The 13,744-nt window shown below is 54.9% G+C and overlaps 2 protein-coding genes across 2 annotated transcripts in view; both read left to right on the top strand.

Moving 5' to 3' along the window:
* The window catches only part of LOC136113159 (uncharacterized), a 194,843-nt gene that overhangs the window by 143,807 nt on the left and 37,292 nt on the right, over window positions 1–13,744 (top strand). The gene's annotated exons all lie outside the window — the stretch shown is intronic.
* On the top strand, window positions 10,324–12,412 carry RPL36 (ribosomal protein L36). Its single transcript, XM_065858391.2, has 3 exons — window positions 10,324–10,548; window positions 11,388–11,522; window positions 12,283–12,412. The coding sequence occupies exons 1-3, from the start codon at window positions 10,456–10,458 to the stop codon at window positions 12,370–12,372; spliced, it is 318 nt and encodes a 105-aa protein (XP_065714463.1). The 5' UTR covers window positions 10,324–10,455; the 3' UTR covers window positions 12,373–12,412.

Genomic DNA, 13,744 nt, shown 5'->3' with positions numbered 1-13,744 from the left:
CAATAGTCTCTAACATATTGAGTTTTGACTTTTCTCGTAATACTTTCAGGGATCCCAAGATAAAAGGCTCAGGGCAGCCCCAGTTTCTCGGTGCAGTTCGGGTTCAGCTCGGCGCACAAACAGGCCCGGAATCCTTTCGCCGTTCGGCGGTTTGGAGGGTGTGGACGGGCTCCGAGCTGCGGCTCCTCCGAGCTCACAAAGCTGCTTTATCAGCCGGGAGCAACGCCAGCGCCGCTCTGGAAATCACGGCTCGCTGCGGCCGCGGCCGGCAGCGCGCACCCCCCGCCGACGTTGTGCGGAACCTGGCACTGCTCGCCGCGCTCACGGCAACAAACCCAGCGGTTTTTTTTTTCAAAACAACCGTTTGGCACCTGATTTTCAAATCCGCAGACCAACTGCAGCTGGCTCGGCGCCCATCGCCAGGAGGCTATTTATGTACTTCCCTCCAGCAGCTGCCGTAACCCGGTACGTACCCCATATCAGGCCGCGCTGGCTCAGCCTCTGTCCCGGGCTCTCTGGTTAAGACTTCAATTTTATTCTGTTAAACAAACAAACCAACCAACCCCAGTGCGTTAGCAGCTCTGGTTTTAGCAAAGGAAGGTGAAAGCAGAAACCCTTGGCTCTCCTTTAAAAGATGATTAGCCCGCGGCGCACCGTAACATGAGAAACGCTGGGGACATCTGGGAGCGCTGGGGTTCCCCAAGACAGAGCTGCTGCCAAAGGTGAAGTTTACACAGTAAATGTGAGAGGGGAGAAGACGGGGCTGTGAAGAGCTACGTGCATGGGACCAGTCCCTCTTGTGCATATTACTTTAATAAAGGAGATTAAAAGAGTGCTTTCTGCAATTCCAAAGTGCGCTCCACCCAAAGTGTTTTACAAAGCATAATTTATCAGGTTTTATAACGATCTTGCGACAAAATTAAGACGACCGTGAAGATTACTCTGCTGATGTCTGTATTTCTTGAGCTTCACAGAATAGCTCGCTGGCCCTGGCTTTCAGGTCCTGTCAATGCATCTGTCTCAATGGAAAACATTTTCCCAGGAAAAGTTTCTTCTTGTGGTTCACCAGGCGATTTAGCACAGCGTAGATTTCATCCCCGTGCAGAATATACTGTTCCAGATCTTCTTCAATCCATTTGTACATCACTCCTTTCACATGTACATCTCTAATTGCATCAGATATATCCTTGTAAAGATGCACCTGGTCAAACTCAATGCCAATGCCTGGTGACAGCGGTGATGTGCCAGAGCAGGGCTCAGCAATTGTCCCTGCATGTCCCTGACACTGGGGACAGCAGGTGAACCTGCAACAAGAAGCCATTCGCTGTCTTGGGTTTGGTAGCGGACTGCACAGACCAGGAGAGACCCTGTGCTCCCGCTCTGACGTGCGCTGGAGTCTGGAGGCCAGCAGCACCACGTCACTTCTTCCTCTACCACCAGTGCTGTGGGTGGGCAGGTGCAAGGATCAGATGTTTTGGGCACCACGAAAGAGATTTGCTTGGCTGGAGTAAATGAGCACAAGCTACGGCAAATGAGGAGAAGCTTTAAGTTAATGGAGATGCTTGCAGGCTGCCCCAGTGCTGCTAAACTCCATTTCTGGGTATGAGAACACGATGGCTTTGTAGGATTTGATGTGGTTTACAGTGTCTGCAGAAATGTTTGATGTAAAATCGGCTTCAGCTCGGTCCTGCAGGGTGCAGTGCGGAGAGCGTGGATGTAGTTTAACCCCCTGAACAGACTGGGCCCATTACACAGTGGGAGCTGGAGAGACGTTGTTGCTTGGTGGGTGGACGTCCCAAGCTGACCGAGCCTCTGAGCTCCCTCAAGTACGAAAGATTATCTAGAACTCCATGGGATAAACTGGTGAGTTCAAAGTATTGAGCTTCCCAACCTGCAGAGAACTAAGAAGTGATATGAATTCACTTGCTGACAGATCCTCCCATGAACCAAAGAGACCAGGCCTGTTCCCCCTCAGCACATCGGGAAAGAATGCCCCAGGTGACCAGCACGGTGTCCGCCTGTCACTCTCAGTAGTGTGGGGGACGTGAAGGGGTCTGTGATGCTGCCGTCACAAATGATTCAAGGTCTCATCAGTCCCTGGGGATTCACTCACAACATTAAGACCAATGCTCACCCCAGGCGTAATCCAGTTGTGTGCAACCCCCGTGGACGTGTTCTTGATGCCTGTTTGGGTCTTGCAACCCTTTGGTGGTTGTCTTGGAGCGTGGTCAACCTGAAAACACCTGCCTGGTGTGTGAGCCCTGCAATCTGCCTGCTCAGCTTTAACCAGCAAGATTAATCTGGTAGCTGCTGGATAATAAAGAAGCAGAGCCATGAAGATGCTGAAGGGAGTGGAGCATCTCCCGTGTGAGGAAAGGCTGAGGGAGCTGGGGCTCTGGAGCTGGACAAGAGGAGACTGAGGGGGGACTCATTCCTGGGGATCAATATGGAAAGGGGCAGTGTCAGGAGGATGGAGCCAGGCTCTTCTGGGTGACAACCAGTGACAGGACAAGGGGCAATGGGTTCAAACTGGAACACAGGAGGTTCCACTTAAATTTGAGAAGAAACTTGTTGGGGGTGAGGGTGTCAGAGCCTGGCCCAGGCTGCCCAGGGAGGTTGTGGAGTCTCCTTCTCTGCAGACATTCAAACCCGCCTGGACCCCTTCCTGTGGAACCTCAGCTGGGTGTTCCTGCTCCATGGGGGGATTGCACTGGATGAGCTTCCCAGGTCCCTTCAACCCCTGACACTCTGGGGTGCTGTGATGCTGTGAAGCGGCTCATAAGCTGGTGCGCAGCTGTTGCTGTGTTTGCATTTTCATAACATATTTGGAGTGCGAGGCTGAGAAGTGCGGGGAAACTGCAAATGTCCTCAGGTCTGGGGGAATGTACAGAGGTTGGTGTGGGGCTGAGTGGTCAGAGAAGCCATCGGCAGCTTATACCGACAATTTATTTTAAGAAGCAGTAAAGAGTTCAGTCAGTGATGTGTCCATAGGGGAACATCATGTGCACGGCCGACATCATGTACATGAGCCACCGCTCGTGGGATCCATGCTGCTGGCTGGATGTGAGCATCGTCTTTCCCATTCCTGTGCTCGTCTGAACTGGTCTGGAGCATCAGATCTGTGCAAGCAGAATAGAAATCACCATCCACCCACTGTACCCCTCCTGCTAATCAAACACTTTTCTAAGACACGTCATCCGGTGGTTCTGGTTCAGCGGCCACCTCACCCCGTTTCCCAGTGGCTGGGGCTGCAGAAGAACATAGGAGAACAGCAGAACAAACACCTCCACCTTGCATTGCCAAGGCGCTGGGAGTGCTCCCGGTGCAGCAACTGGGAACCTCAGGTGCCCAAAGGTGCTTGGCCAACCTCGGGACACCTTTGGCTGCAGGATCCCCACGAGAAGAAAATAATCGTCTGTGAAGAACCTGCACCCATGGCACCAACTGCTCCCCCCTTTGCCTTTGCTCTGTCTTTACACAAATCTCTTGAATTCTGTTTACTTTTTCATTCAAATAGTTTTCTCCTCCCCACCCTGCACATTTCTCTTTTGGCATCAGCAACTGGCCACACTAACCAGTTCATGACCAATTTTCCTACTCGTTCTTGTCAAAAACGCCTTATTACGTAAAACCAACAGCAACATTTGCTCTCCGCAGGACTCTCCCGCTGGCACACACACCTCCTGGAATCTGGATGCCCCCATTGCCCCCTTCTTCTCAGGAAATGCTCCTGTTGGTTGTCCCTGAAATTCCTGGCCTGTTGGTGGGGCTTCCAAAAACGCTCACTTTGGGAAGGACACCCCTTTGCTGTCCCCTCAACCCTTGCAGGACTAAAAAGGGGTTGATAAGAAAGATGGGGAGACACTTTTGAGCAGGGCCGGTTGTGACAGGACAAGGGGTGATGGTTTTAAACTAAAGGAGGGAGATTCAGGCTGGACATGAGGAAGGAATTGTTGGCCATGAGGGTGGTGAGAGCCTGGCCCAGGTTGGCCAGAGAGGTGGTGGCTGAACCATCCCTGGAGACATCCCAGGCCAGGCTGGACGGGGCTCTGAGCAACCTGAGCTGGTGAAGATGTCCCTGTCATGGCAGGGGGGGCACTGGGGAGCTGGGAAGGTCCATTCAACACAAACCATTCTGTGATTCTATGATTATTCTTGGTGCTTTTCTGGCTCCCTTTGGCCTGAGCATCTCTGTGACCAGAGGCTGCTCCCTGTCCTGCAGGAGGTCACAGGGATGCCCCAGACTCTGCAGATGTCCCCAGCTCCAAGGATAAAGCGTGGGCAGGTAATCCACCCATGAAAGTGAGGAGTGGGAAGTGTTAGAGCCAGAAACCTTCACTAAACATGCTGCACCGTGAGATCGGTCATGGAAAAACGCTCCATAGCTGCCCGGTGGCACAGGGTGCAGGGGACGGCACAGCTGAGAGCAGCTCACCCGCAGCTGCTCCTCTGGAGCGGTGTCACTGCACAAATGAAGAGCAGGCTCTGTGCTGGGGAGCCCTTCTCGCCTGCACCAGGACGTGCCGGTCAAAGCCCTCGTGGGGCTGGGAAGAGACGCGCCCTGGCTTAGTGGGACCAGGGCTGGGAAGGCAGAGTCCAACTGATAGTGCCAGTTGGCTTCTCCCAGCAGAAGCACCGGGGGCTGCTGAGGTAAATTTAAGGACAAAGAATTACTGGAGGGAGTCGAGCAAGGGCTGTGAAGATGCTGAGGGGCCTGGAGCATCTTTGTGATGAGGAGAGACTGAGGGAGCTGGGGCTGTTGAGAAGCTGAGAGGGATCTGATCAATGGATCAGTATCTCAGGGTGGGTGTCAGGATGGACCAGACTCTGTTCAGTGGTGCCCAGCACCAGGGTGAGGGGCAGCGGGCACAGACTGGAACACAGGAGGCTCCATGTGAACATGAGCAGAAACTTGTTTGCTGGGAGGTGCCAGAGCCTGGCCCAGGCTGCCCAGAGCGGGTGTGGAGTCTCCTTCTCTGAGCCATTCAAACCCCCTGGACCCACCTGTGTGATCTGCTCTGTGACCCTGGTGAGCAGGGGGGGCTGGGGATCTGCAGAGCTCCTGAAACCCAGCCAGGCTGGGGTTCTGGGATTCTGTGAGATGCACAGGTCACCCCAGGGCTGCTCTGTAAAAGGCCACAGTAACACCAATGCTGGTCTCATTTGTCCAAACTGGCTAATCCGGAGGGAAATCTGTAGGGCTGTAAATGGCCTTTCCCACCTGGTAAGGCTGAACCGTTTCCACCCCCAGCAGCAGCACGTTGGATGGGAGGTGAGTCCCTGTGGTCCTGCTGAAAGGTGCGTTGACACGGGGAAGAAGCAGCGTGTGATGCACCAGGGGAAACTGAGGCGCTCCTCCATGTCATTCCCTACAAGAAAGCAGGAAATTTGCATCTCAATGGCAGAAAGAAATGTTGCTCACCCACGCATGTATTTTTCTCTTGGAAGTGATGAGCAACTTGCAAGGGAAACCAAATCCGAGGCACCTATAACTGCACAAGTGGATACGAAATTCAGGCATTCCATTGCACGGCAGCGGAGGTGAGGTGGATTAGCCCAGACTGAAATCCAAGCGTTATAAACCCCGGAGGGTTAAATCCCCCAGCAGATGGAACCGCTGCCCGGGCGGCAGCTGCAGATGGCTCGGGCAGGCAGGCGGTCGGACCGGCCAGGTGGATGGAAACCACTGCTCAGCACAAGCTCCCGGGAACAAGCAGGGGTTGTTTCCAGTTTTCCCTGGAGCAGGTGGGCTGGGAACAGGTGCCGGTCTGCGCCTGTGCGGGGAGAGGAGCCCCACGCAGCATGAGAGAAACACCCACCCTTCCCTTTATCACACAGCGACAGGGGAACGGCCGCAGCGTCCTCTGCCTTTCCTCTCCCGGGAAAGCGGGTCTGTGGCTTCTCCGTGCCCCCACGCACGAGCAGCTCCAGCGCAGAGCCCGTGGCTCTTGCGGCGCAGCTGCTGCCCCGGCTCGCGGGGTGCGCTGGGAGGATTTAGGCGGATTTAGACGCCCAGTTCCTCTCCTGGTTTCAGTGGTAGAGGCTGCTGGTTTCTCATTTTGCTACAGAGTCTTGCAAGTTACCAAAGATTCCTGGAGATATTGTCTGGACCCCACTTTACTTACTGAGACCGGGGTTTTCTTTAAAGTCATCTTCAAATGACTTGAGCTGGAAGAACCAAGGACCTGTGTGAAAACTGCCCGAAGCTGTGCAAAGCAGTGTTTTGTTTAAAAATAGGCTTAAACTAACTAATAAACCACCACTAAATAAAGCGGTTAGGGTCTGATTGCCTCAAAACGGGGCTTTGAGAGACAGTCTGGGGTCGGCCCAGCTGGGCTGAGATGACGCAGGACGTTCCCTCGTGCTGAGACTTGCTTGGCAACACTGCGTAGGAGAGAGACAAAGCGTCCAAAGGCATAAAAGTCACTCCTGTGGGTTGTTTTAATTAAAAGAGGAGTAGTGGGGACACCACAGAACCTTCACTCCCCTCCCAAGCAGCTGAAGCAAGGAAGGGCCACCTCGGTTTGGCTCCGATCGCTCCCTGGACATCCCCGTTACACAGCAGGGGCTCCCCCAGCATCTCAGCAACCAGACCTTCCCGAGCGGAGTCCGGCCCCTCCAAAGAGCAGAGTGCAGCCCTGGCGACAAACCATTCTAATTAGCAACAAACCATTAGAATTAGCAATCTAAAGGCTGCTTCCAATGTATTGCATCCCAGGCCAGGCTGGACGGGGCTCTGAGCAACCTGAGCTGGTGAAGATGTCCCTGTCATGGCAGGGGGGGCACTGGGGAGCTGGGAAGGTCCCTCCAACACAAACCATTCTGTGATTCTATGATTCTATGATTATTCTTGGTGCTTTTCTGGCTCCCTTTGGCCTGAACATCTCTGTGACCAGACGCTGCTCCCTGTCCTGCAGGAGGTCACAGGGATGCCCCAGACTCTGCAGATGTCCCCAGCTCCAAGGATAAAGCGTGGGCAGGTAATCCACCCATGGAAGTGAGGAGTGGGAAGTGTTAGAGCCAGAAACCTTCACTAAACATGCTGCACCGTGAGATCGGTCATGGAAAAACGCTCCATAGCTGCCCGGTGGCACAGGGTGCAGGGGACAGCACAGCTGAGAGCAGCTCACCCGCAGCTGCTCCTCTGGAGCGGTGTCACTGCAGAAATGAAGAGCAGGCTCTGTGCTGGGGAGCCCTTCTCGCCTGCACCAGGACGTGCTGGGGAGCTGGGAAGGTCCCTTCAACCCAAACAGTTCTAAAATTCTAATTCTATAAACCCAACCAAGTGCCCGCCGGTGCCAGCACAGCCCTGCGTGCATAGGCCCTTGCTCATCATCACCGTCTCTGTGTCTCACAGCCCGTTCTTAGCTGGCACAGAGATGTTATCGCTTGTGCTGTCCCCACATCCTCTTTTCAGAGCCCTGTTCTTCTTGGTGCACGGGGGGTATTTCCACCCCTCACCATGGGGGCCCCGCTTGCAGAAATATTGTGTATGATGCACCCCGTGCAGCAGTTTTGCTGGGCGCTGTTGTAATTGTTTCCTGGGAGACACTGAGGCTCCATCACTTGGGGAAACATCCTTTGTGGACACGTGAAGTTGAGCTGGTGGAGCGCGGGGCAGAACTGAGCACAGAACCAAGACTTGCACAAATGTTTGAGGTCCAGAGTCCCCGGTGGGACAGGCAGGATGCCCTGGGGAAGGGGCATTTCTAGAACAAACCAGTGCACCGAGAGCAACGAGGTCTCAGCTCGAAGCAGAGGCCTCTGGCTACTTGTGGGAATGGCACTGAAGTGCTTCCACACCCATTGCTACGCGTATTTTTGTTAATTAACACCAGACAGCAGCCTCTGAATGCAAAGCAGCCTGGGTGTCGGGACGAGGCTGAGCCCATCTCAGCCCCCCGGGTCTGCTGGCTCACAGGGCGCCCCACGCTGCTCGCTGGGAACATCTGGCATCTCCAGTCAGCACTTGTCCCACCACATCTGGAATTCTGTGTTTGGTTTTGGTCCTTTCTCAGCACAGCCAGTCAGGCCCACCCGGGCACTTCCAGTGGTTTTCTTTACCTTTTCTCCCCTTTTTTCCTCCCTGTCACACTCACCTGATGGCGTCTTTGCCTGTAACAGCCTGGGAAAGCAAAAAAGCAAAAAGTGTGGGGACTTAATACAGAATTCAAAGCGAGGAGGAAATTCAGCCGAGATGCAAACTAAATGCTGGGAATGCGGGAGAAGGCGTTTACCCCTTCGGAATGGGACAAAAGCCTCTGGAAAGTGGAAAACTGGATTTTCTAATAGGGGCTTGTGAAGGAGCACAAGTGTGATGGGAGCGGCTGAGGGACCTGGGGGTTCAGCTGGAGAACAGGAGCTGAGGGGAGACCTTCTGATCTCTGAACTGCCTGAAAGGAGCTTGGAGCCAGGGGGGTCGGGCTCTGCTCCCCAGGAACAAGCGCCAGGAGCAGAGGAAACGGCCTCAAGTTGCCCCAGGGGAGGTTGAGGTTGGATCTGGGAACAATTTCTTCCCCAAAGGGCTGTGGGGCATTGGAACAGGCTGCCCAGGGCAGTGCTGGAGTCACCATCCCTGGAGGGTTGGGCAGACGGACATGAGGTTCTCAGGACATGGGGCAGTGCCGGGGGTGGGGAATGGTTGGACTCCATGATCCTGAGGGTCTTTTCCAACCAAAATGATTCTATGAGGCAATCACAGGAGGCTGAGTCCAAAAGAACCTTTTCTTTCGGCGGTGTTTGTGGGGGTGTTCAGTGAAGAATAGGAAGATAAAATGAAGAGAAACCCAAGGAGAGTTTGGGAATTAAAAATCTACGTGTTTGTACACGCTGTAGAAAAGAAGAAAGCGTCACAGCTGGAGCACAGCGAGGGCCAGGGTGAGAGGGGAAGATCCCGTGTCCGCAGAGGCTCTGCCGGGCGGCTCCGTCTGTCCGTCCAGGACAGTCATCCCCGCCCTGCAGATGTGCGTCCGCGGTCCGCCCTCCCGTGGAGAGGAGCGTTAGAGCTGGACTGTAAAAGTGGTCAAACCAAGGCATGAATCCCTCAGCGGCTGAATTTGAGCCCTGAGCGGGGGTGACGAAACCCAGCCAGACTCTGTGCGTTGGGACAACAGCCCTGGTACGGCAGGAACAGCCCTGCAAACACCAGTTCTACAGCGCGCCCAACAGCAGGATGTAAAATCATACAGTTAGGATAGAAGCACAGAATGTACAATTCTGAAATTTGTTCCAAAAAAATCAAATTTGCAATTTTTCACTTGAATTTATATTTTCAGTTTCAATAAATTAAATAGAATTGGTTTGAAAGCAGAATACAGCTCATGGGTTGAGCACATTTGCCTCGGTTCTTTGGCAGAGGTACCGACTTGTCCAGGGAAGAAAAAACCCAAACCCTTCCATTTCAACAGAATAATTTCACCTGTTTCTTTTGACTTGTCTGCCACACATGGCCGAGCTACAGCCAAGCAATACAAAAGCTCAAATTTGTGGCAGAAAAATAAAGCCTGTAAGAAGCTGGTTTGGCCACAGCGGTCAGCCCTTCGGCGCCGGTGGCGATTCCAGGTGCGGTTTGGTGTCTGGGCGGTTAATGCTGTGCTCACACGTGCTTCGTGTTCATGGAGCGGCATGAATCCGGTATCTCCTGCAGTCGTGTTCTTGTTGTCACAAATCACAGCGGGTGATGAACAGGTCCCAGGGGCAGCCCCACCCACAGCAACCCTGTATGGGGACACCCCAAAGATGCGATAAACTCCAAACAGACTTCCTTCTAATAAGAACCGTCCAGCAGAAAACTCTCCGAGAAGCAGAGGCCGTGACCACCCACCCGCTGCCCCCACAACGCCAACCCCATAAGCGCCTCTGGCCCCATTTATACCCCAGTTCACCCGCGCTGTGCCCAATTATGGGAGTGGCCCAGGACGGTCTCTCCAGACGAGGCGTTTCATTGGTCAGGAACCCTGCCTGTCAGCCAAGGGGCGGGTACCTGGCCAGAGCGGTCCATCGGCTGCTTGGCGGGGGGGATACACACACACAACAACTGCCACACGGGCTTTGACCTGACTTGTCCCATTGATACTAAACCAGAGGCCCCGTCGAACCCTTCCGGGGGGTTCTGGGTCATCCTCGTGTCGCGGGGATCCCCACGGGCCGCGGTGGCCGCACAAGGTTCCCCCCGCGGGGCCGTGCCCTTCGGCCGCTCCGGCGGCGGGGAGGGGACCGCCCACCGCCAGGGGGCGACGTTCCCACCGGCTACTAAGGTCTTGTTGGGAGATAGAGCGCCCTCGGCTCGACGCGCCCGAGCCGGAAGAGATGTTGTCCCAGCGTTCCGCGCGCTGCTCCCTCTTTCCGGTTCGGAGCCATCAGCGGGGCGGCAGCTGAGGCAGCGCCGGGTTCCGCGTCCATCCGGCTCCATCCGGCTCCATCCGCGGCCGCGCCGAGCGCTCCCTGCCCGCAGCCATGGCGATCCGCTACCCCATGGCCGTGGGCCTCAACAAGGGCTACAAGGTGACCAAGAACGTGTCCAAGCCCCGGCAGTGCCGCCGCCGCGGGGTGAGTATGAGGCGGGGGAGGTCCGGGCGCTGCGGCCCCTCCGGAGGTTCTGCACGGGCCCGGGGCTCAGGGGGTGCGAACGTCGTTGTGCGGTTGTGTGTGAGGTACCGCAGAGCGCGGGAAAAGGCGCGAGACGCCCCCATCCCCGGCCACAGGATCAGAATGGTTTGGGTTGGGGGGACTCCACAACCTGCCTGGGCAGCCTGGGCCAGGCTCTGACACCCTCACCCCAAACAAGTTTCTTCTCAAATTTCAGTGGAACCTCCTGTGTTCCAGTTCGCACCCATTGCCCCTTGTCCTGTCACTGGTTGTCACCCAGAAGAGCCTGGCTCCATCCTCCTGACACTGCCCCTTTCCATATTGATCCCCAGGAATGAGTCCCCCCTCAGTCTCCTCTTGTCCAGCTCCAGAGCCCCAGCTCCCTCAGCCTTTCCTCACACGGGAGATGCTCCACTCCCTTCAGCATCTTGGTGGCTGCGCTGGACTCTCTCCAGCAGTTCCCTGTCCTTCTGGAACTGAGGGGCCACAACTGGACACAAGATTCCAGGTGTGGTCTCCCCAGGGCAGAGCAGAGGGGCAGGAGAACTTCTCTGACCTACTGACCACCCCCTTCTAACCCACCCCAGGTCCCATTGGCTTCCTGGCCACAAGGGCCCAGTGCTGGCTCATGGTCACCCTGCTGTCCCCAGGACCCCCAGGTCCCTTTCCCCTACACTTCCCCGAGATGCACTGGTAACAGTAGCTGGTTTTGGTTCCCAGAATTTGCCACGACCCTTTGCAGTCCGGTCGGGGTTAATTAGCTCTCACAATCTGTATTTCCCCCACCCCTCTTCCTGTAGCGCCTGACAAAACACACCAAGTTTGTGCGAGACATGATCAGGGAAGTCTGCGGCTTCGCGCCCTACGAGAGACGAGCCATGGAATTGCTGAAAGTTTCCAAAGACAAACGTGCCCTGAAGTTCATCAAGAAGCGGGTGGGTCAACCTGACATCGCAACAAGGGCAGCAAACACCCTGCTTTCTGTTTTCTCCCCTTCCCTTGAGTTATTTTGCTTTTTAATGAATTCTCTTTTTTTTTTTTCCACTGGTTTGGGAAGTTATTGGTGCGAGGGAGTGGGGGGAATGTTGCTTGGGTTGGGTGGGAGATGGATGTAAAGTGCTTTGCCAAAAAGCCCTCGAGCTGCAGTAATGCAACCTCGGCTGTTCTGCGGTATTTGTGAATCTGGTGTGGGGAAGAGGGAGCGACACTGACCTGGGTTGGGTACGTTAACCAAGTGACTCGAAATGGGTTCAGTTGTGAGAGCTGAAAGCAGCTCCTGCCTTTCCTTGGGTAATTGAGTAGAAATACTGCTGGGATGTGATTTGTTTTCCCAAAATAAGCCCTACCCTGAAAATAAGCCTTAGCATGACTTTTTGGGGGATTTTTGAGGATGCTCAAAATATAAGCCCCACTCAAAAAATAAGCCCTAGTTACAGTTCATTAAAAAGCTAATTTAAATAGTGTCCAGGCATCTATACATGTAAAAAAGTAATAAGTTTTGGAGTGAAGATTAATATAAGACCCTGTCTTATTTTCGGGGAGATTGGCCAGTCCAGGTGGCTGGGGCTCGAGTCCGTATTTACCAGGACTTTCCTGTCCTGCTTTGTGAGTGCAGGATTCCGCAGTGAATTTGGCAGTGGCCAAATCACACCTGCTCCCCGCGGGACGGACACTGACCAATGCCTCTGCCCGCAGGTCGGCACCCACATCCGCGCCAAGCGCAAGCGGGAGGAGCTCAGCAACGTCCTGGCAGCCATGAGGAAAGCGGCGGCGAAGAAGGATTGAGCCGTACGGGCTGTAGCTCAATAAAGTCCTTTCTTACAGAGCAGTGTGGTGGCTGCAGGAACGGGGCGCTCCGGGGGATCCCGAGGGACTGTCCTTGTGGGGCTCTGAACTAGAGAAATAGAGAGTTCTCGTTGCTGTTTCATTTTACCTGCAGCTGGAGGTGCTGGCACTGCCCTGTGGTGCATCCTGGCGCTGTGGTACATCCTGGCACTGGTGCTGCCCTGTGGTGCATCCTGGTGCTGCCCCGTGGTACATCCTGGCGCTGGCACTGCCCCGTGGTACATCCTGGCGCTGGCGCTGCCCCGTGGTACATCCTGGCGCTGCCCCGTGGTACATCCTGCCACTGCCCCGTGGTACATCCTGGCGCTGGCACTGCCCCGTGGTACATCCTGGCGCTGGCGCTGCCCCGTGGTACATCCTGGTGCTGCCCCGTGGTACATCCTGGCGCTGGCGCTGCCCCGTGGTACATCCTGGCGCTGGCGCTGCCCCGTGGTACATCCTGGCGCTGGCGCTGCCCCGTGGTACATCCTGGCGCTGGCGCTGCCCCGTGGTACATCCTGGCGCTGGGCTGGAAGCCCCTGCAGTAGCTGCGCCTGTGAAGGCTGCGATTCCTTCCAGTCAGATGGTGGTGGAGAGAAGTCTGGGCAGAAATTGCTGTTGCAAACAGTGACAACTTTCCGCTCCTTCCCCACGGCACATCAGCCTCGTGCAGCTTCTCTTGCTCACACGTTTCCCCTCGCACCCTCCATCCATGCCTGACTTCCAGCAGTTATCAAATCACCAATTAGTAAGAGCTCTCTGAATTCCCCCAGTGTGATTCCGTACTCTCCCCAAGGAAACACATTTCAGACTCTTCCCCTATTTAAATTATTTTTTTCCTAGTATTTGCCATTAGATGAAATACTCGAGTTCTCTGGTGCAGGCCTGTGTTCAGTGGTACAACTGTTGCGCTAAGACATTTAATCCCTTTCGTTTTCACCGCCCAGCACAGCCAGCCCGGGATGCCGAGCACAGGGCTTGTACCTCCAGCTCTGCTCTCTCTCCACCTGAAGCTGTAGTGAGCTGTGATTTAATGTGGAGGGAACCACGTCCCACAGCAGCTGAACTGGCCTAGAATTTCAGTTTCCCCTCCAGCTGAGCACAGGTTCACAGGGCAGACGGGCAGCTTCCCAAGTGCCACTCAACTACCAACATTATGTACGAGTTAAAACCCCTACCCTCCTTGTAGTTCTTGTTTCCATGAGCAGGTCCTTAGAATTGCAGTGAAATAACTAAAGCATCTTTAATTCTCAGAGATGACCTAACTCCACTCCAGTGGCCAATACCATGCACGGTCCTCAGGTAAAACTTCATTTTACTGGAAATACTCGGG

This window comes from Patagioenas fasciata, chromosome 27, assembly GCF_037038585.1.
Source record: "Patagioenas fasciata isolate bPatFas1 chromosome 27, bPatFas1.hap1, whole genome shotgun sequence".
Taxonomy (NCBI): Eukaryota; Metazoa; Chordata; class Aves; order Columbiformes; family Columbidae; genus Patagioenas; species Patagioenas fasciata.
Note: the sequence above shows the minus strand (reverse complement) of the source record. Positions and strands in the feature narration are given on the sequence as shown.

Coding starts and splice junctions, on each gene's coding strand:
- RPL36 (XM_065858391.2), top strand. CDS start 10,456: ATGGCGATCCGCTACCCCATGGCCGTGGGCCTCAACAAGGGCTACAAG. Junction 10,549..11,387: donor GGCAGTGCCGCCGCCGCGGG/GTGAGTATGAGG, acceptor CTCTTCCTGTAG/CGCCTGACAAAACACACCAA. Junction 11,523..12,282: donor TGAAGTTCATCAAGAAGCGG/GTGGGTCAACCT, acceptor CTCTGCCCGCAG/GTCGGCACCCACATCCGCGC.